This window comes from Phytophthora parasitica (genome assembly GCF_000247585.1).
Source record: "Phytophthora parasitica INRA-310 unplaced genomic scaffold supercont2.6, whole genome shotgun sequence".
Lineage (NCBI taxonomy): Eukaryota > Oomycota > Peronosporomycetes > Peronosporales > Peronosporaceae > Phytophthora > Phytophthora nicotianae.
In genome coordinates this window covers 1,299,312-1,319,285 of record NW_008648992.1, presented here as the reverse complement: position 1 = coordinate 1,319,285, position 19,974 = coordinate 1,299,312, and the positions used below count along the sequence as shown (strand labels likewise).

Here is a 19,974-nt window from a genome sequence, read left to right as displayed (position 1 = left end):
GGGGGGTTGCCTGCCCCTGACCAGCTTTCTCCATACGTATGGATTTCAAAATTTGAAATTCTTGTTGTGCTTAGTGTTAAGTGATTGGTTGTATTATACTTAGCTTCCTACCAATGTCAGCTAGGTTATTTATTTCAGATCCGTCCTCAACCGGTGCGTGAGGGGTAGGGGACGCATGCAACGCATGCGTCGAGGTTGTCTTGTCCGAGCAGACGTCAATGTAGAAGTAACAGTTGTCGTTGTCGCACTCCGTGTGGGTAATCTTGTACATGCAGATTTTCAGCACCGAGCGCATATACACCATTCTTGTCGATGCTCATCCAGATGTGGCGTCTCCACACTACGGGTTTCCTCGTGCAACTCCTCGCTTACAACCAAGCACAACGTCGCGCCAAACGATGTCATATATGTGTATCGGGTGTTCGGGTCAACCCAAGACAAAATGCGCGACTTGGTCTCGTATTCCGATGTCACACAGCACCGAAGCGCATGAATATTGCGGTTACTGCAGTCGCCCCAGTCGAGCGGTGGATTATCATTACCAGCTACCAGTTATAATTGAAAGTGGTTTGCCAGTTACCGCCACAACAGCACACACAAGCATGCTGACTGTCCTCCAGACTCCACATTCGCATTGTGCACCCAACTCACGCACGCCAATTTCTTTTTAGCAAGTAGAGATGTTCCAAAAGTGCCGAGATTGTCCAGAAACGAAAGTTCCCTATTCACGGTAGCATTGACGCTGTGGCAAACTATAACACAGTCGGTGGAAATCGGAAGATATTAATTTTGGTAGAATATCAAATGTATTGGTCTAATAGAATACTACAGCTCGTCATACTTATTTTGTAAGGGATACAGTACTATTTTAGCAATGTTACTTGAAAATGTAGCCAATCAGAATTGCCACTCCAAACTACGTTCGATCTGGCCAATCGCGACGGGCTTCAAATAGTGGGAGTAGTGTGCCTCTCGCAGGTTTTGTTGAGGTGCGCGATCTTGACTGACGCAGCATTCTGCTAGACATACGAAACGTCACTACTACAATGCATTTTGCACACTAGGAATCAGCCGCCAAACGCGCGGCTCGACTGGTGACGCCGGCTGTGGTGTAGTAATCTCACCAAGGAGTGCACCAGTTGAGGGGGGAGCATTTCGCGCGCGAGAGAAAGCCAGAGCAGGGAGAACACAACCCCCGCTTTTGTCATATTTTGAACACGAGGTTTTTTGAAAATTGCGAGGTTTTTCACTTCTTAAGTATACTTTGACACTGTTCGTCCCGCCCGCCAAAGACGTTATTTTTGCTTTTTCCCTCAGTTTTGAACGGGGCGCTTCAGCCGTCAGAGGCCCAACAAAACCTCCGCGCGCAGCAGGCACGAACGACGGGAGCGACACCAAGCAGCAGTGTAGACAGACCGCGTCCGCCACTCCGCGATCTCTTCTTATCCCTCAGTTTGGATCAGCAGTAAACGGGGGAGGGAACGTTCGCTCACCAGGTACGCAGACAGTCGATTCGTTATGTTTCTCAGCGTCTTGTAACCTGTGGATCTCTCGTTGTGTGACATGGCAGACGGAATCCTCCCGCCTTATAGTGTCTTGTAGTCTTTGTGCTAGTATTTAAACCAATTAACCAAGCGCGATGGATTCCTTCGGCTTCGATTTCGCCGGCGGCGACCTACTGGACTTGGGCTCGCTGGGCTCCTGGACCAACAGCGCACCTATGGGCAATTCGCCCAACGGCGGCAGTGGCGGCGCCCTGCCGTTCAGTGTGGGGACCCCCACGGGCGTACAGAGTCTCGGAGACGACCCTTTCGCCTCCATGCCCAGCGGCGGCGACAACGACTTCAGCTTCGGCGACTCGCCCAAGCCTTCGCCTAACACGCAGAACCAGAAACCAGGGGACAACGCAGCGCCCACATCTGCGGCTTCGTCGGCGCCTACGTCTTCTGCGCCGCCCACCAGCTCGTCTGGGGACATGGCCTCGAACTACTTCGGCTCGGAGCTCGAGGCGAGCGGTGCGCCCTCGTCGTCCACCACTGGCACTTCTTCTTCTGCCGTGACGACGGACGCGTCATCTGTAGATGACAAGGCCAAGATGAACGTTAAGAATGAGACAGACTCACAAACCAAGAAAGAGGCCAGCAGTGCTCCAACGTCGACGACTCAATCTTCTTCGACGTCCAACGCGACGTCATCGACTACGACTAGCGCCGCCCCGTCGTCTGCGCCGCACAAGTCGGAGACATCGAGTTCGACTACAGCCACGTCCACTGCGTCATCTACAGCAGCATCTTCTGCGCCGTCGTCTGCAACGTCGACGACACAGTCTAGTGCGTCTTCAGCGCCCGTTAGCAGCAACACGTCAAGCAGCAATGCCATGACGTCTGCTCCGTCCACTACGTCGTCCGCTCGACCGCACATTGGCAACCAGCAACAGCAACAACAGCAAATGCAGATGCAGCAGCAGCAGCGACAATACGCCAACCAGATGATGATGAACCAACAGAACGGGCAACCGCAGCAGTTCGCTGGCCAACCGTATCAACAGCAAATGCACGCGGGTCAAATGCCTGGTGGTGTTAGTGGAGCGCCGCCTACAAGCGCTGCTGGCCAGTACATGGGAGGTCAGTCTGGCCAGGCCTATCGACCGCCGACATCCTCGTACGAAGAAGAGTTTGCGCGCGTAAAGGCTATGATGATGCAGCATCCAGACTTGATCCCGCCGCCGATGGAGGTGCTTCGTATCTCGATGAGTCAGAGCGCTGCCAATCAACAGAACGTGATGGGCGGAAATGCTTACATGCATCGTGGCAACCCAGCGATGAACCGTGGAGGGGCTCCTGGCAACGCGGCGTACGCGCAGTATAGTAATCCGAACATGATGATGGGTAATCCCCAGCAGAACGCACAGCAAGCGGGTATGATGAACGCAGCACGGATGCGAGCTGCGCAAATGGCGCAACAACAGGCCCAACAGCGCGCTGCCGGTCGGACGCCTGGTGGCAGCAACGATACGCAGACGGCGTGGCAGTCGGAGAACGACCTTCCTCTACGTCGGAAGATGATCGGCAAAATGTACGTACCCAATGATGAAATTCCCAGCGGTTGATGGCTAATTTGTCTTTGTTTTGCTGTTGATGTTGTACAGTGTTAGTTTGCTGCAGCAGCGAAAACCGGATGCACCTGCTGAGTGGATTCGACGGTTGCCGGATATGGCTAGGAGACTAGAAGATTCATTGTACCGTACAGCGAAGAATCGGGATGAGTATGGCGATTTTTCATCGCTGAAGACGCGACTACAGCATTTGGCTGTGACGATGGGTGCACGGGCACAACACAAGGCCGGTGGAAATCCTCGTGCAACAGGCACTGGTGCTGTACCGGGTAGTGCTACTGGAACCGCCGGCAACGCGGCGATGATGGCTGGTGATGCTCCTCCAGGCATGGCTATGAACCCGGGAGCTGGCGGGATGCCTCAAGGCCACGTAGTAGGTAACATGCCTTATGGAAACCGAATGACTCAGCAGCAGTTGATGCAGCAGCAACACTTGCAGATGCAGATGCAGCAGAACCCCCAGATGCGGCAGCAACTCACCCCACAGCAGTTGCAGCAGTTCCAGGAAGCCCAACTGCAGCGGCGGCAGCTTCAAATGCAGCAGGCTCAGCAACAAGCCCAGATGCAGCGTCAAAACTCGCTTCAACAGCAGCAGTTCCAGCAGAACCAAGCACTTCAACGTCAGAACTCGATGCGGCAAATGCAACAGCAACAAATGCAGCAGCAGATGCAGCAGCGACAGAACCCGAACTACATGCAACAGCAGCAACAACAGCAACAGCAACAGCAAGCCCAGGCCCAAGCTCGTGCGCAAGCTCAAGCTCAAGCCCAGCGGAATGGTCAGGCAAACGGTGGCGCCAACCAGCAGCGTATGAGTGGAGATATGAGCCTGAGCGAGTCTTCCGACTTCCTGAATCTGGATCTGTCGTCGTCGCTGCTGGGATCTGATGACCTTCAAGGCGATGGGAGCTCAGGACTGTCTGGAGGCGACTCAATGAAGAACGGAAGCAACGATCCAGCGCACTTGGCGGGTCAGAAGAGAACGCTCTCACAGTCTCAGCAGCAGATGGCAGCAGCAGCAAACGCAGCGGCCTTCAAGCGCACAAAAGTAGGAGGAGCTGCCGGCCAGGCTGGCAGTCAGCAGGGTGCTGCCCCGAACCAACAGCACCCGGGCGCTGCAACGTCGGGACCTCAAGCCTCTCAGCCGTCTCAGACAGCAATGCAGAAGCCTGTGACAAGTACTAGTGGCTCTTCGAAGACTCCACCAATGAGTACAGTGAATGCCAAGTAACTTTTTTTGAGCCCAATATGAGCGATGGTCGACAGTCAGAAAGGTGGCGGAAACAGCAAGCAACGACGCAATGCGAAGAGAAGATTAGGACGGAACACCACGGATGCCTTGTTGGCGAACTTGGGTCACGGGAAGCCAGAGGGAAGTGGCAGGGCGTGGGAGTGGATGCTGCGGACCTACCTGCCCATTGCGAAAGAAGCCGAGCTGCCCTTACTGGTTAGGGGTGGTGTCTTTATCGGACGAGTAGATGGAGTCGGGCTTTAAAAGGCCTCTCACGTTCGAGAGTGCATCATCAAGGACAGCGACGCTATAGGATATTGTGAGTCGAGCTGCCTTTCGGCACGGGCGAGATGTTTTGGCGCTTGAAATGAATCTGTAAAGTGGCGAGATTTGATTCAGGGAGAGAAAAGAGAATGTCAGTTGTGTTATAATTATTTCTTGATCGCTTCTGTTGCTTTAAATGATGTTGGTCGGGCCTGTAGTGTGGGAAAATGGTGTTGAAGGTCGAAATGAGTCTTGCGCCAGTCATACATGTCCGGCATGGAGTTTTCTCGCTTTGTTGTTTCAAGTGCCTGCAACACAGAGGACCCCACTCTATGGTTTTGTCAATACTCCATTTAATAGTCTGCATTCATCGACCAAGAGCGTACGATACCTTTTTGCAGCCGGATTGTCAGCCATGTGCGCGTCAAGTAACATGCGTCGTCGATAGGCCGTGATGAGAACGGGGAAAGGAACAGCTAGATCGCCGAGTTTGCCTGCTTGGAGGTTCTCAAATAGACGTGCCACTGGATTGACAACATTAGTTTCGACTTGTCTAGAACGTTTTACCATCGGATTCGTTCCGGATGGACTTGGAGATACTTTGAGCCGCGCCGGGGGTCGATGTTTAGGAGCATGCAGTGGCGGAGGAAATCTTCGGATCCGTTCACGTTTGACTCTTTCAGGATAGAATAGATTCAAGAATGCGTCGAAAGTAACGCTGCCGGTGCCATTGACATCTACTTCCTCAATTAGATGCTGGACATCATCCCGACTGCTTGCTAGTCCGACCGATACAAGAGGATCTTCCAGCTCGTCCAACCCGATTTCGCCCGATCCATCGGCGTCAAGTGAATCAAACCAACGTCGCATGAGAGCTAATTGTTCGCGGGTCGTCTTGAGGTTGCTGTCCCTGCCGTGTTTATCCAGCCACCGATGCTGGAACCACTTCAACTCTTCTAGATTTGTCATTAAAGCTTTCGCAGCAGCATCTCGACCTTTTGCTACTGCTTCATCACTTGCTGCAGTTACATCAGCAACAGCAACAGCAACGTCTTTCATAGTAGCGATTACTTGCTGGACTGGATTTGGACTCTCAGGTTCGCCTGTAACACCGTTAGGAGTCTCAGAACCGCCACCGATTACTGGCGATTCAGAAGCATATGTTGACTCCACTGTCCTTGGAGTTGGTGATTGCAAAGGACCAAGCAGGTCGTAGCGTAGTTGGCCACGAAACCGAGAAGGTGGCTACTAACACAACAAAGGCTTCTGTTAGCCACATACCACAATGATACTAAGAACTCTCTTACTCGACGCGGAGTCAGCGTAGAAGACTCAATTGCTCGGGTGCTCCTCCACGCCGGGCGATGAAGCGTGGAATCCGTTGCAGATGCGAACGGCAGCACCTTCGGCTGCGTCGGAGCTACACTTAATAACTTGTGTGATGGCATGACATCAGCGAAAGAACGCTGCAATGCAGTCCCCAGCTCAGAAAATAGGTCGAGGATGACCTTCTGTAAATGGCTACGCTTCAACTTTTCGATGGTCGAAATTTATTCTTTAGACTTGTGTATGAAACACTATTTAACATCTGCCAGTCGAAAATGGAGCTCCTGGAAGTCGTGGCTCCTGATGCAGTTGATCCGGAGGTGCTGGAGGCGCAGCAGCTCTTCGTGGCATTGGAATTTCCCGCCCGGTTCGGCTCCAAGGTCATGAAGCACCTTTCCACCAATTTTCAGCCACTAACGGCGCTCGGTTTCGCGCATCTCAAGCGTCTCAAGAAGCACCCCGAGATGCCGAAAATGCTCGTGGCACTTGTATGTCCATTAAATTCCCATGATCCAGACATTTCAACGTCTTCACACGACTTGCAACAATTGGAGACAATATTTGAGGCTAAACTCACGACAGCGGAGACTCTGAAGCTTGCACCACGCACTCGTGAACTGTTTGAGAAGCACACGAAGCACTGGCCGCTGATCTTCCACGCCAGCGTCGAGGAGGCTGCAGTATTGCCTGCAATTGAGGAAGAGGAGAAGATGAAGATGGAGAAACACTTGAGAACGGCGGTGCAAGTTGGGAAGAAGCTGAAGGAGGAGAGACAGAAAACACTAAACTGTTCATGGAGCTGTGTGGTCGTGGACCCCGACGTGGACGAGCAGGTTGCTACGTCGGAATTGAGTGAGGATACGCAAACTAAATACAAATTTGAGACGCTATATCACCCCGTGATGATAGCAGTCGATGCGGTTGCAGAACGTGACCGCCGACGAGAGGCTCAAGAGGACAAGGAGACTGGTCGCAAGAAGCAGAAGTGCGAAGATGAAGAAGCCACAGCCACTTTAAAATTGGTGGAGGACGAAAGCAAGAAGAGCGAGTCGTACTTATGCACTGGATATGACGTGTACCTTGACCAAGAGCCATGCGCTATGTGTGCCATGGCATTGGTGCACAGTCGAGCTCGGCGTGTTGTGTTTGATCGCGCTAATCCTGGCGACGGCGTGCTCATGAGCTCATTCATGTTGCACACGATCAAGTCGCTGAATCACCACTACCGTGTTTTCCAGTCAGCGCTGACACCTGAAGAGAAAAGCGAGTAGAACATCGCAGCACAAGAATAGAATTGTCTGTATTAAATACACGATGAGAGCGGAGTTGTCTAGGAACCAGGTAAGATGGGAAGCTAGCCTAATACTTGGAAGGACTACTGTACTAGCTAGCAGTAAGTGAACTAAAGTTTTCTGTTGCTTGGACACCAAGTCTAGACTCCGAAATCCTTGCCCATAGCCTCGAGTCTTGGTACGAGTTCGTTAAACGTCGGGCGCTGGTCCTGCTTTTTGGTCCAGCACTCTTCTAGCAACCTGGCCAGCGCTGTAGGTGTTCCGTCCGGCACAGTCGGGCGTAGATTTCCTCCAGCAACGCCGTTCATTATGTCACTCGAACCCAGATCCGGGTAAGGCTCTCCCCAAGCCAGTGCCTCCCAAACGATGATCGAGAAGCTGTAGACGTCGCATGGAGTGCCATATTTCTCACCACGGAGCACTTCCGGTGCCACCCAGAGCGGACTACCGCAGATAGACATCGTCTTACCAACATCACGGAACTTGGATAGACCAAAGTCTGCAATTTTGGTGCGCATCCGATCGTCCAACAGGATGTTCTGGGACTTGAGATCGCGGTGAATCACGATCGGATTGTGGTTGTGCAGATACGCCAATCCTTTGGCCATGTCGAACGCTATGCTGTAAGCCAGACGCAACTGACGAGCTGGTTCAGGACGTGGCATCTTGTGGTAGATATCGAAGAAACTTCCATTCGCAAGCAGCTCAGTCACCAGCAAGAGCGTAGGTGGCTTGGAGCAGGAGCCCATGAACAGCACAATATTCGGATGGTGTAGACCTTTCATGATACTGCACTCCTTCTCAAATTCCACCAATGTGTTCTTAGGTACACCACTCACATGTAGCTTCTTAATGGCGACAGGAGTACCGAAGTAGCTGCCCTTGTACACGACTCCAAAGACGCCGCGTCCGATAGCCGAATCGATAACCAAATCCTCCTCACGGATAGACAATCCATCGTCATCCGCTGGTGCGTTCGAAGCGCTTACGATCTTCCGGTCGGGGTAGATAATATGATCTTCCCACTTCTCGTCACCGCAGTGTTTGGTCAGAATAGACTGCAGCGTCGAAATGATGACAGAGAATGACGGCCGAGCGTAAATCTCAGCGCTCCAGCAACGTGTCATGAGAGTGTAGAGATCCTGCATAGCATCCCCTTCAGGTAACTCCAAAGCGTGGAAGTCAATAGGACGTTTTCCAGCTTGAACCACAAAGGGAACTGCATCTACCGAGATGGAATTGTACGGCACAGAGCTGCTCAACGCTTCAAAGATGATGACACCGAAGCTGTACACGTCGGTCTTTTCAGTGTGTTCCTCGCCCTTGAATACCTCAGGTGCAATCCAGACACTCGAGCCGATGAACACCCGAGAAACATTAGGCGTGTTCCCAGTATTAGTATTAGCGTTCATACTCGCATCATTTCGATCTTCACGGAACGCTTTGAGCTTGGAGAGACCAAAGTCCGATACCTTGCATCTCCAGTCGGCATCAATAAGTAGGTTCACACTCTTGAGGTCTCGGTGGAGAATAGGCGGTTTACTCGAGTGCAAGAAGTGCATTCCACGACTCGAGTCGACCATCATACGCAGCAACAAAGACCAATCGATCTTAACGTCGTTATTGTGGATGACGCTGTACACACTTCCTTTAGGGCAGAGTTCCATGACCAGACCGACGAATTCCGGGTGAACCATGACGCCCATGAACATGACCACGTTCGGGTGACGCAGTTGAGCCATGACACTTGCTTCTGAGCCAAAACTCGTCACGATGGACTTGGTGTCACCCTGTAAAGTGATCTTTTTAACAGCAACGCGAGTCTCTTTCCACGTGGCTGCATACACACAACCAAAGGTTCCTTCACCCAGTTCCTCCTTTACTAGCACGTCCTTGGGGTCGATGTGGCAATTCGCACTGAGAATACCACCAGCGTCGGATCTGTTGTCGGGCGATTGATCTGCAGCTCCACCGCTGAACCAGCCAGTCATCTCCATGGTCATCTGCACCATAACGTTCTCTTGAGCGAGTCTTTCAGTCAACACGAAGTCGCGACGTTCTTCGTACTCCCAGTTCCACGACAAGAAGCAGAGCAAGATCGAGTAGAGGATAATAGCAGCACTCACGGTTCCAGGAGCACTGAGCTGTTCAGTGGACGTTTTACTAGCAAAGCGGACCCAAGCTAGAATCAGGAAGAATATACTGGAGCACACCAGCACTGTAGTCGACTTGAGAAAGGTTAACCCCGTCGAGCTCGTGATACCCAGTGAGAAGATGAACTGCACCCAAATGTTACGTTCGCTCACCATAGTACCAGCAGCCGTGGTGTCTAGTAACGCGCTGATCTGTCCGATTAGACAGACCAGAGTTAACCAGCGCATGTGGGTCATGAAAAAGTGTTGGAAGAGGATCACGAGTATCCCCATTAAGGTGACGACACCCGGGAAGACCATAACCAGCGGTAGCTGGGTCCACTTGCCACCATCTTCCGAGTTGGCCTTGAAGCTCACTTGCATAATAACCAGCAATGGAATAAAGAAGGCGGTGAATCCTGCTCCAAATTTGAGTCGAGTCTGGTACTTGACACATCGAGCCAACGTGAATCGTTGCTCCATTTCTGCATTGGAAAACTCGAGCGACACGAAGGAAATGCCAATGTCTTCTTGACGGCTTGGAGTCTCGCCGTGTCTGCTCGCTCGGGGACGGAAAATGTGGTTGAGCTTGAGGTCGTGCATACTGGCGCCCATAATGTGCAGTCGAGTGCCTTTCTGCGGAGATACCGGTGCACTGCTCACGCCATTGGGCGTCTTGGGCGACGGAAGTGTATACAAAGGAGACTCGTTCTTGCTGAGCTGGTTGGTGCCACTACGTCCACTGCTACGAACCATATCGGTCACCTTGCCTGACGCATCTCTAGGGATCACTTTCGCCATGGACACCCGCGTGGGCGTGTCGGTCATTCTAGTGTGCCTCGTTTGGAAAAGCGGGAATGGGATCATTCCGACTTGCCACCGGCGGTTGCACCTTATTTTAAGGGCAGTCTCAAGCGCGAGCTATCTGTGTACGTCGAGTTCGCTTGTCGAAACGACTTCAAGAGCAGCGAGCAACTTGCAAACTGGATGAACAGGTGCAGCCATTGGCAGCCCACTAAGAATAGCGGATCATTAACCTCGCTCTCGTCCTCACACCTTGGGACTTTGCTGATCCTCGCACTATTGAGGGTTAGCCATTAAAGGATGTGAGTCTATTATCCCCGGTTTGGCATTTTACGACGTAGGAGCTGCAGGTTTGATGACTTTAGGCGGTGACTCGATGGGGTCTAGAGTGAAGTTTCCAAACGCTCCTCGACGGAATTCTGCTAGCAGGAACTGCGCAGCGAGACGGTCTTGAACGTCCGGCTCCTTGCCCAGTGCACCGCACCGCTTGTGTACGAGCTTGAATAGTTCACCGATGTTGTCTGTCGGACCTGGAAGCTTCAGCGCGTCCACGTACCGCGTCGACTTCGTCTGGTTTAGCAGGAACAGCATATAGTCTGCAATCAGCTCCGTGCCCACCACTTCATCCTTGATCGCTCCTGTTAGCGCCAGTCTCATACCCGTCTCCGCCGACGGGATATTGGGTAGCATAACACCAGGTGTGTCCACCACGTACACCGCCGGCTTGTCGTTCACCTAGACCAACAAATATTCACATTAGCCGATAACCTTTAACTCAGCCTTCCTCCAAATCGCTATACAGACTTTGATAATGTCGTTGCGAACGGTAACGCCGGGTGTCGGCCCCACTGTCGCCCTACTTCGACCTTTGGCCAGTTTTCCGGAGTTCGAGAGCCTTCGGAACTCGTTAATGAGCGAACTTTTGCCCACATTGGGGATACCGACCACCATGACCATAGATCCGGCTGTGCTCTTGAATTGAGCTTGACTGTGCTTGTTACACCATTGCAAAATGGCCTGCAGCCGTTTGCCTTTAGTCACGGACGTGAAGAGGCAATCGGTCGCCTCTCCGAGCTGGTTTTTGCACTGCTTTTCTACTCGTTGTTGCATGTTCGAGTTGGCCAGATCACTCTTATTAAAGACCACGAGACGAGGCTTAGACTTGCCGAACGCTTCTTCCAGGACGGGGTTAGCTGAGCTCCAAGGGATACGAGCATCTCGCACTTCAATCAACACGTCCACAGCGTCCATTTGTGCCACCATTTGACGTCTAGCCAGGGCCATATGGCCCGGGAACCAGTTCACCTTGGCCGGATACAGGAACTTGGACCTGAACGCACTCATCTACGCGTAGGACCGAGCAGGACGCGATGCTATACAACGTCGCCACTAATAATGCTGCACCACAGAAGAAGTATAGATATGATTGGATGAAAATAAGATAATAACGGGTTTTGATTCGTGAAAAAACGAATAAAAATACAACTTTTACTTCAACTTTAATGTTAAAGCGAAAAGATATCCGGGCTTGAGGTGAAGGTGAAAGGCTTCCCAACAACGAAGAAGAGGTCACCAGGCTCGATTTGAAGTTCCATGGGAGGATTAATAAAGACACATGGGTGGGGAAGCACCACGCCACGCTCGGGTCGCCACAACCCGATAATCATGCAACTTGCCTGGACAAAATTATAGCAAAGAAGATGTTAGTTCGAGCTCATTTCCTAAACTGGTACTGAAAAGGAAGCATGGACCATGTCAAGGAACTTGCGAAAGCATTCGCCATATTTTAGAGCCACCAGCTCATCAGGTGCCTCGACCTGGAACAGGCGGCGCTCTCTAAAAAAAGTATCAGTGTTAATGTCCTAGCACACCTTCACACTGCAAAAAGATACGTACTCGAGATCGTTGACGCTGCCGTTGATGAGTAAGTGAAGGAACTGAGTGATCCACGGCTTCCTGTAGCATTCGCTTAAAAGCGAATCGAGCATTGAATTCATGAAAACTCGTCCAGATGCGATGAACTCTTCCAGCACGAGTGAGGCGTCGGTGTTGCCGTCCCCTTCGTCGAGAGAAGACCACAACGAGTCACGTCGCGCAACAGTGGACACGCTTTCACGTCGAGGAGAACGATATGATACGTTACGAACTACTAGTGCTGGTAACCCGAAGGCAGAGCTCGTACGACGCTCATTGGCGAGCGAGCTCAGCAGCTTGACATTCGACGATTTGTCCAACTCTACCACGAGATTGGGCATCCGTGTGCGTTGACTAATCTCCACAATGTACCTCACAATGGTAATAGCGTCAGCATCCACCATATTCGGGTCTGAGTACTGCGCTTCAGACGACTGAGTGAGGATTAAAACCGATATCGCAAAGCGGATGTTAGTTTTCTTGAGATCACCAAAGTTCACAGGTGAACCTTGCACAAAAAACACGTCACAAAATCCACGCAGACGCTCAAATTCGCGCTCGTCCAGGCACTTCGACGCCAGAAATACAACGGCTGGGGACGGGGTATTATCGTCGGGCATAGGCACCTCCCGAATGGTCTTGATGAAATGGTAAGTGTCGGATGGGAAGCCGCACACTACAATGTGATCAGCGACATCCTCAGGCACTCCTAGCGCTGCAAAGCGCTCATACTCCGACATTTCCCCCATTAAACGTTCGTGGGAGCTTGTGTTGTACCCGTTGGAATCTTTTTCAGCCAAACCCATCGCAGCTTCTACGTCGTAGTCTTCAGCGACAGTGTACATGTTGATGATACTCTCGCGGATCTGCTCGACCTCATTGCCCAGCGCGGGCTTGATTTTTTTCATGTCCATCAAATTACTAGCCGATGTTGACTTGCCTTTACGACGCATACCTTTGCGATACGACAGAATCTGCTCCGGTGGGATCTTCATGACACCTTCGACAGCACTGAGACCCTTAGCAATGGCGTATACCTTACAGCAAAGGTTCGGGTCCGCGGTGGCACCAAGTTTGAAGTCCATGTCGATAAAGCGCACTCCATCATCAGTTAGCATCGCTAGTGGAATTATAGACGCCTTGTCGTACAGGAAGCGAATGAGGTCTCCAAATGTAAGACTCGAGAAGGTTCGTGGGATATCAACAAGGAAGATACCGTGCATGTAGCCATGGAGATACTGACGCTGCCATTGCAGAGATGAATGATGACTATCCAGATCGCTGTTGCATTGAGCAAGCAGGTTAAGAAGAAGTGTTGGCAGCCCGTTCACCTGGCAACTTCGTCCTAGAATCGAAAACTTGAGCATCCCGACTACTATCACGTCACTAGCACCCATTTTGAGCAACGTAGCAGCGTTCCGAGAGTTGATAATTTGCGCGTAGATTGGGCAAGTAGGGTTTCCACGACGTAGAGCAATTGTTATAAGTGCACAGCACTGATCAGCATATTGTGGACGTGAAGACTGTCGGTTCACAAGGACGTAACAAGCGCTCGCATCGCTCAAAACAGCTCGGGTTAAGTCCTCATCCAGCATTGGAGAGCCCACAATGTACTGGACTTTACTGTCATATACGTGCAACACCTTGTTGATTTCGGGTGTGGGTGGAGCGGCGTTGAGAATCACCACTCGCTCGTTCCAATTGAGATTGCTGGGATGAAAAAACTCACCGAAAAATACCGAGAGCGAGTCAGCATTGACGAATCCGGTGAGGATCACGTGCGGGTGTAGCTTGGCCTCAGAATAAGCAGACGAGTAGTCTGTGTGCGATGTGATAGTGGCCTGAATACGGTTCACTTGGATCGGCACGACAATGAACGTGAAAAGGATAACAAAGGCGATAACGAACTTGCCAATCATGGACACTGGAGAGATATCACCATAGCCTAGCGTTGAAATACTGACAACCACAAAGTAGAGTAAATTCGGGAACGACAGATCGCGACATTTGCACACTTTTGGCTCTCCATCACACTCTTGGAGACAAGCCTCGGTTGCTTGTACCACACCAGCTGTTGTGAAGACAATAGAAACAATAGTGAGCATCGCAGCCCAAGCTTGTTGTTGAAGAGATGATGTCGCAAACTGCACAAGTCGAAAAATACGAATGAAGCGTAGAGGACGCAACATCCGAGAAACCTGAGGAAGAGTATCAGCGTAGTCGATGCTGGGTGTGTGCGTGGTGATGAGGTCAAACCACGAAGGCAGAACTACAGCAAACTCGACAAGCGGAAAGAAACTCACGATGTACTCGAGGCGATCGAACGCCGCATACACGTGAACGATGTACCTAAATAAACAAGGTTAGAATTTTGATGCTAATATTTTGAAATACAGACGTACTCGAGAGTGAAAACCAAGTTCAGGCTGAAATCAACCTCTGATAATGATTTAAAGATTAGTTCCAGACAAATAATAGACCTCTCTATACTCATCATTTTGTACCTTGCATCCATGAATCGAGTCCAATTCGGAGTCCTGTCCAGTTGAGACTAACGTGAAATAGAGCCTGGAAAGTACTCAAAATGGCCATGGTAGCACTGAAAGTGTTGCCAGCCAAGGAACTTTCGAGGTTTCGTTGCACCCATTCGCGCATGGGCTCTCCCGTGAATCGCTTTACCAGATACACTCGAGGCTTACGCTTTGAGCGTGTTGCCGTCACCACCTTGTTCCGACTAGAAATGGCATGGCGAAGATGCTTTGGAACCTTTTTCTTTCCCCCGGGTGATGGCGGCGGCTCTGACATGATACGAACTGCTACGCTCGACTCGACAACTTTACCACTAAAGCTACAGGTCGCGACGGTTAAAAACACTAGTAAGATATCGCGAAAATAAACACCCAGAAACAATTGTAAAATATAATTTTTTTTTAGTTTGCTCATAAACCAAAATGCATAATATATATTTCATTCTGATTAACTAAAGTAGAACTGTGACGTTAAGACGCCACAAATCGGACCACATGAACGTATTCGGATACACAAGTCTAGCAGTGTCCTTGACAGTGTTTCCGTCTACTTCGTACGCATACACATTCGTAAGACGTGCGTGGAACAACTTGATCATGACAACCTCCAGCAACTTTTTCGTACTCACTAGATATTTGCCGTTGACAATCACGTAGCCCGAACAGTAGACACCATCAGGAGATGCGAACTTCATACCTTTGAAGTAGACATAGTTGTTGTAGTCTGAAATAAGACCGAACCGGTTACGGAGCATCGCGCCGGTTGAAATTTCAAAGTTAGTAACAATTCCTTTCGTCGACATGGCGGCATTCTCGCTTCCAGACGTATCTTTACTTTGGCTTGATCTGGTGTGAACTCTATCAGGATAACGCCACCGATAGATCTTGCGAAGTATAGCAAGCGCCGACATTGAAACCATCAGATACGTCGTGGGAAAGAAAGAAACGATGATAAACGCTGGATCCTTAGCTGGAAACTGGAACGATGACCACATGCGCAGCGGAGACAACGCTGCGACCTCAGGAGTGACCTTCGCCATACCAAGGTGCCATTGAATGTTTGAGTACGTCGAAACTCTCTCCACAACGGCCGGTGCAGTTCGAATCAAAGTTAAACGGAATTTGTGAATAAACTCGAAGAGGAAGATGGCAATTGATGGATCTAGGCGCTCGCGAAAGATAGCACTAATAAAACCCACCAGACTTAGAACGATCACCAGGATGTCAGCGTGCATAATCTCTTTATGGACACGAACCGATTGGGACCCTGTAAGCATCGTGGCTCTAGACATCGCGTACTCGTTGACAGACCAAAAACCGTCAAGAAAGCATGAGATTAGTACGAGGATACCCCGCATCACTATATCTGCTGTCGATATCGATGAGAATGGATCGCCGATCCAAACTTTACCCGAGCGAATCTTCTGATACGTCACGAGAAAAAGCACAATCAAGGAATAAATTGTCTGCAAGCCAAAGAAAAAGTGAATGCAGTGCACCCAGGCCCACGAATCCACTATTATAGCCTGACCAATCCATTCCCAGCGTGTGAGCGCTGTCTTAGCGTTCAACCCATTCAGCGATGAATACATTACACGAACATTACACTGAGTGTCGCCATGGAAGAAGCCGCGCTTTCGTGCCGTGAGCACATGTTTAACAGGACTAGTCAGCGGATCTCGTGGAATACTGCGCAGCTCCCGATAACTATCACTCGTTACTCCTACCCGCTCGTACAACTCGAAGGTTGGCACGCGCTCGTACGGATAACGTAGTGCGACCATATAAAACGTATCCACTGTTTCAGCCTGCATGTCTTGCACCAATGTGAGTATACCCACCATGGCTGGACCTTTCTTCTTTAATTCGCGGATCTCGAATTCTTGTATGTTAAACGACATTGTGATCAAATACAAGTCGTTGGGGTCAAATCGCGAACGAACTAAGTTGAACACTCGCACTGCAGACGGGTCCCCCAGCACAATTTGCCTGAACGTACAGTCGACTACAATCAGTACGAGCTCCAAATTGGCAAGTTGGGAGGTGTTATACTTTGTGTCGTCAATCATTCCCTGGTATCTCTCGCTTAAAAACTCGTAGTTGTAGGTTGCAGAATTAAAAAGAGGCACTGTGGAGCAGTTTTCCGTGGAGGTCTTCGTTTCCGACTCAAGGAACAGTGCATAGTCTCGTGGAGTTGTGTCACCGCCTAGTATATCTTGTACCAGAGGACTGTCGCGAATGAGCCCTTCGCCTAGATACCCTTGGACGAGAGATGCCGGGAATACTCGTAAAGTCTCCACAGGATTGTGCGCTCCGCTCAGAACTTGCAGAGCCCACCATGTGGCCGACATGGAAACGATAACATACTGGATCGCTGCAGCAATTGCGGCAAGTCGACGTATGATGTTGAATATTTGGCCTCGCATGATCGAGCGTTTGCTCTTTGTTTTAACCGTGACATATTGGCTCTCGCGAAGTGTCACCGATGAGTCGATCGAAGGCTTGTGCGGACCTTTACGTGTTGGTTCTGGTTCAACCTTTCCCATTAGCTCGTGGAACTTGGAACAATTTGAGCTCGTTTGCTTTGCCAGAAAGGTGAGATTAAAACTGACTGTGAATCATTCCATTTCGGGAATGCCACTTTGCTAGGTTCATATTTAGTTCAAAATGGGACCTTGCACTGCATGTGAGTACTGGTATTAGCGTTGAAGTGATCTTGCGTTAGTCCAACGAGGAGTTGACTTTTAATTCGAACTGCGCATGTTTTCGCCGCACCGGATAAATTCCTGCATCCTCGGCAGCACGATTTCATGCTCATATCTCCTTCATTCGTGCAGCCTTTTTAGACATTTACTAATATATAACGCTAATTAACCTCGAGACGGGAGATCTCATCTACAGTAGTATTAATACCGGGAGGGATACGGAATATCCTGCAGGGTATCATAGACATTATATCGTTCCAAATGTCGACTGAGTTACAAGTAACATTAGGAGACCTTCAAGGAGCATTCTGCTTGGATGACCTTCGTTCAACTTGTCGCGCGTGATAGCGTATTAACATGCTATGATGGCCAGGCCATAACGCATCTACGTCAACGAGAACTGCCAAGTGCATATACTATTCAAGTACGAAGAATTCAATGCGTACGCGTGGCAAACCAGGACTATAAAGGAAGTCTCACTCCCTCAGAAATTGATCAAGTTCTCCTTCGAGGGAGCACTGCCAGGTAATCACTTTCACAGGTCACTATCTCCTTTGAAAAAAATGATTAGGTCACGTGACCAAACATCGTTTGATCACGTGAAGGGCAACCCGCAATAATATAATATTCACAACAAATGTGGTTGTATTCAGTATGACTAGCAGTCTAGGCGGCATTTGATTTTTCTTCATCGTCTTCAATCTCGTAGTCAAAGGAAGTGTCGTACACAATGCCCAGGTCTTCGTCTGAAAGCTCCGAGTCAGCGTCACTACTACCACCGCCAGGTGCACAGTCATCGTCGTCGTCACTGGAGGAGCTATCAGTATCGCCAGTGTCAGGGAGAGTTGCCCGTCTCGGAAAGCGCATTGGTGGCCTCAGAGGGGCTTCAGCATCGCCGGATATTATGCTTTTACGGAGTACGACATACTCCCTGGCTAGCTCCTCAATAGAGCGAACGAAATACTTTAGTGATGGATGAGGCTTCACCCTGGCATTCAACTCGCGGTGAAATCGCTCTAAAGGGTTATTCGTCCTATTCACGATATCCCTTTTTACTCGATATATATTCCACAGATCAGGAGGGTATGTTTCCTTTCATTTCTTCTTCCACATTGACGCAGACCGAATCATCACTTGCCAAATCAGCAACGGGTCTGCTTTTGCATGTATGTGGAGCTGAGCTTTTAAAGTCGTAGGTCATAGTATCAGCGTAGAAGTACAAGACGGCAGGACACAGCTTTGGCTTCCTATAGAAGCTGCATCTGTAGGTTATTTTAACTGCAGAAATCTTTGCACGAGTGTACTCAAAACCCTGGTGGTAAATTTTGGTTTTATCATCGCGGCTTTGCTGGTGGGGATATGTCTGCGGCGATCCAACTCGTGGAGGACGTGGAGGACGACCAGGAGAAGACGGTATCAACGCTTGACCCTCGACAGCTTGGTCAGGCTGCGAGCACTGAGATAATGGGCTGGCTGCGTATGAACCTGTTGCAGATGGCAAGCGCAGCGTTGGCGGTTGGATCGGAGTCGGCGTTGCTGGTTGTGTTGGAGGGGAAGACTCGACTAACGTCAACAACGACGCTTCATTATCCTCTAGTGTGTAATGGGGACTTGTTGAACGGGTTCGCGGACGGGATGTAGGCGAGTATCGAGCTCTACGCGCTCTGGACGACGAGGGTGAGCGACTCATCAGCAACTAAAGGAGTTTCTAACAATGATCTCCCGACCGCCACTCGCTGAAGTGTCTTAATACGGCTACGTTGGCAATTACAACTATCTAATAATAGACTTGCGAATTGGTTGCTTCCCGATGAATCCCTGAATGGCTTCATGCTTCTAGAAGCAGCATCGTTCTTTAAGCTTTTCATGCGTGATCAACGTTTATTAGGACACGCGCTAATACGTGATCAGCTGGATTGGTCACGCGACCAAAGTCAATGATTATGGCGTGACCAAAGTCGTCAGTGACCTAGTATATATCCTGCCGCACTGCCAGTTGTCGTCTTCGTGATCGAAAATCTCCCAGTTATACTGCAAAATATCTAAGACAACGCTGTTTGAGAACAGCTAGCCCAAGATGGCCACTAGAAAATCACTATTAGGCATAGCCTACAGAATATTCAGATTATCTCAGAACACCGTGCAGGTTAACCTTTTGATGTTCGCGCTGAGGAACTCAGTGAAGTATATACGGACACTGGATGCAATTATCTAGCTTGGTGGGCCTTGAGTGAACCATCGACTGGGCAGAAGAATAACTGACTGACGTGGTACAGTAAGCCCAGAACGCATAATAAGGCTTTAAAGCATGTCAAAAAGTCACAAACGGCGAGATTTTTATCCACAGTATGAGCGCAGCGATCTGCTTCGCTGAGCCGATCGCTGCGCTCATAACTTTGCCATAGCTTTTCTTCAGATCAGTTTCAGTTTCACCGGTACAAATCGTTGCCGCCTTGTGCGGATCGATTTCATGATAGCAGGGAAATTCGGGGCATTACTGAAACTGAAAAGCTGCAAGGCCACATTGAAGAGTATTTTCCCACCGAAAGCGCTGAGGTTTTTAATACAAAAAGTGTATTTTGACACTTTATTTAGCCCTCCGGCATGAGCGCAAGCGATCTAGATCGACAGACACCCTGGTCCCGTGTCCGTGTAGAGGAGAA

The 19,974-nt window shown here is 50.1% G+C and overlaps 10 protein-coding genes across 11 annotated transcripts in view; 3 read left to right on the top strand and 7 right to left on the bottom strand.

Annotated features, from left to right (window-relative positions):
- PPTG_21574 (hypothetical protein) overlaps window positions 1-295 on the bottom strand; it is a gene marked incomplete at both ends in the record, with an annotated part of 751 nt that extends 456 nt beyond the window's left edge. The window contains one exon of the mRNA XM_008898384.1: window positions 112-295. Within this exon, the coding sequence (XP_008896632.1) occupies window positions 112-295 (184 nt within the window). The remainder of the gene's footprint in view (window positions 1-111) is intronic.
- Window positions 296-1,280: 985 nt separating this feature from the next.
- On the top strand, window positions 1,281-4,852 carry PPTG_04130. Of its 2 annotated transcripts, XM_008897957.1 has the most exons (3): window positions 1,281-1,496; window positions 1,571-3,075; window positions 3,149-4,852. In XM_008897957.1, the coding sequence occupies exons 2-3, from the start codon at window positions 1,640-1,642 to the stop codon at window positions 4,344-4,346; spliced, it is 2,634 nt and encodes an 877-aa protein (XP_008896205.1). In that variant the 5' UTR covers window positions 1,281-1,496; window positions 1,571-1,639; the 3' UTR covers window positions 4,347-4,852. The 2 variants fall into 2 exon arrangements, with proteins under 2 accessions (XP_008896205.1, XP_008896204.1); XM_008897956.1 differs by having other exon boundaries at window positions 1,281-3,075.
- On the bottom strand, window positions 4,778-5,737 carry PPTG_04129 (hypothetical protein; the record flags this gene model as incomplete). Its single annotated transcript, XM_008897955.1, has 2 exons — window positions 5,002-5,737; window positions 4,778-4,940 (listed from the first exon to the last, which is right to left on the bottom strand). The coding sequence occupies exons 1-2, from the start codon at window positions 5,667-5,669 to the stop codon at window positions 4,778-4,780; spliced, it is 831 nt and encodes a 276-aa protein (XP_008896203.1). The 5' UTR covers window positions 5,670-5,737.
- A 462-nt stretch (window positions 5,738-6,199) lies between these two features.
- Window positions 6,200-7,366, top strand: PPTG_04128 (hypothetical protein). The gene has a single exon (XM_008897954.1). It carries the CDS (start codon window positions 6,212-6,214, stop codon window positions 7,205-7,207), a length of 996 nt encoding a protein of 331 aa, XP_008896202.1. The 5' UTR covers window positions 6,200-6,211; the 3' UTR covers window positions 7,208-7,366.
- A 2-nt stretch (window positions 7,367-7,368) lies between these two features.
- On the bottom strand, window positions 7,369-10,227 carry PPTG_04127 (TKL/DRK protein kinase; the record flags this gene model as incomplete). The annotated part of the gene is made up of 1 exon (XM_008897953.1): window positions 7,369-10,227. One exon carries the CDS (start codon window positions 10,225-10,227, stop codon window positions 7,369-7,371), a length of 2,859 nt encoding a protein of 952 aa, XP_008896201.1.
- A 267-nt stretch (window positions 10,228-10,494) lies between these two features.
- Window positions 10,495-11,508, bottom strand: PPTG_04126 (ribosome biogenesis GTP-binding protein YlqF; the record flags this gene model as incomplete). Its single annotated transcript, XM_008897952.1, has 2 exons — window positions 10,495-10,899; window positions 10,969-11,508. The coding sequence occupies 2 exons, from the start codon at window positions 11,506-11,508 to the stop codon at window positions 10,495-10,497; spliced, it is 945 nt and encodes a 314-aa protein (XP_008896200.1).
- A 104-nt stretch (window positions 11,509-11,612) lies between these two features.
- On the bottom strand, window positions 11,613-14,883 carry PPTG_04125 (hypothetical protein; the record flags this gene model as incomplete). The annotated part of the gene is made up of 5 exons (XM_008897951.1): window positions 11,613-11,840; window positions 11,916-12,000; window positions 12,061-14,427; window positions 14,481-14,517; window positions 14,583-14,883. 5 exons carry the CDS (start codon window positions 14,881-14,883, stop codon window positions 11,670-11,672), a joined length of 2,961 nt encoding a protein of 986 aa, XP_008896199.1. The 3' UTR covers window positions 11,613-11,669.
- Window positions 14,884-15,058: 175 nt separating this feature from the next.
- PPTG_04124 (hypothetical protein) lies at window positions 15,059-17,152 on the bottom strand (the record flags this gene model as incomplete). The annotated part of the gene is made up of 1 exon (XM_008897950.1): window positions 15,059-17,152. One exon carries the CDS (start codon window positions 17,150-17,152, stop codon window positions 15,059-15,061), a length of 2,094 nt encoding a protein of 697 aa, XP_008896198.1.
- An 825-nt stretch (window positions 17,153-17,977) lies between these two features.
- On the bottom strand, window positions 17,978-18,178 carry PPTG_04123 (hypothetical protein; the record flags this gene model as incomplete). Its single annotated transcript, XM_008897949.1, has 1 exon — window positions 17,978-18,178. The coding sequence occupies one exon, from the start codon at window positions 18,176-18,178 to the stop codon at window positions 17,978-17,980; it is 201 nt and encodes a 66-aa protein (XP_008896197.1).
- Window positions 18,179-18,599: 421 nt separating this feature from the next.
- On the top strand, window positions 18,600-19,133 carry PPTG_04122 (hypothetical protein). Its single transcript, XM_008897948.1, has one exon. The coding sequence runs from the start codon at window positions 18,671-18,673 to the stop codon at window positions 18,950-18,952; it is 282 nt and encodes a 93-aa protein (XP_008896196.1). The 5' UTR covers window positions 18,600-18,670; the 3' UTR covers window positions 18,953-19,133.
- The last annotated feature ends 841 nt before the right edge of the window (window positions 19,134-19,974 follow it).

Bases quoted from the DNA above. Each gene is read 5' to 3' on its own strand.
- PPTG_04130 (XM_008897957.1), top strand. From the start codon at position 1,640: ATGGATTCCTTCGGCTTCGATTTCGCCGGCGGCGACCTACTGGACTTG. The intron at 3,076-3,148 runs GTACGTACCCAA...GATGTTGTACAG, and splicing joins CGGAAGATGATCGGCAAAAT to TGTTAGTTTGCTGCAGCAGC.
- PPTG_04128 (XM_008897954.1), top strand. From the start codon at position 6,212: ATGGAGCTCCTGGAAGTCGTGGCTCCTGATGCAGTTGATCCGGAGGTG.
- PPTG_04122 (XM_008897948.1), top strand. From the start codon at position 18,671: ATGTCTGCGGCGATCCAACTCGTGGAGGACGTGGAGGACGACCAGGAG.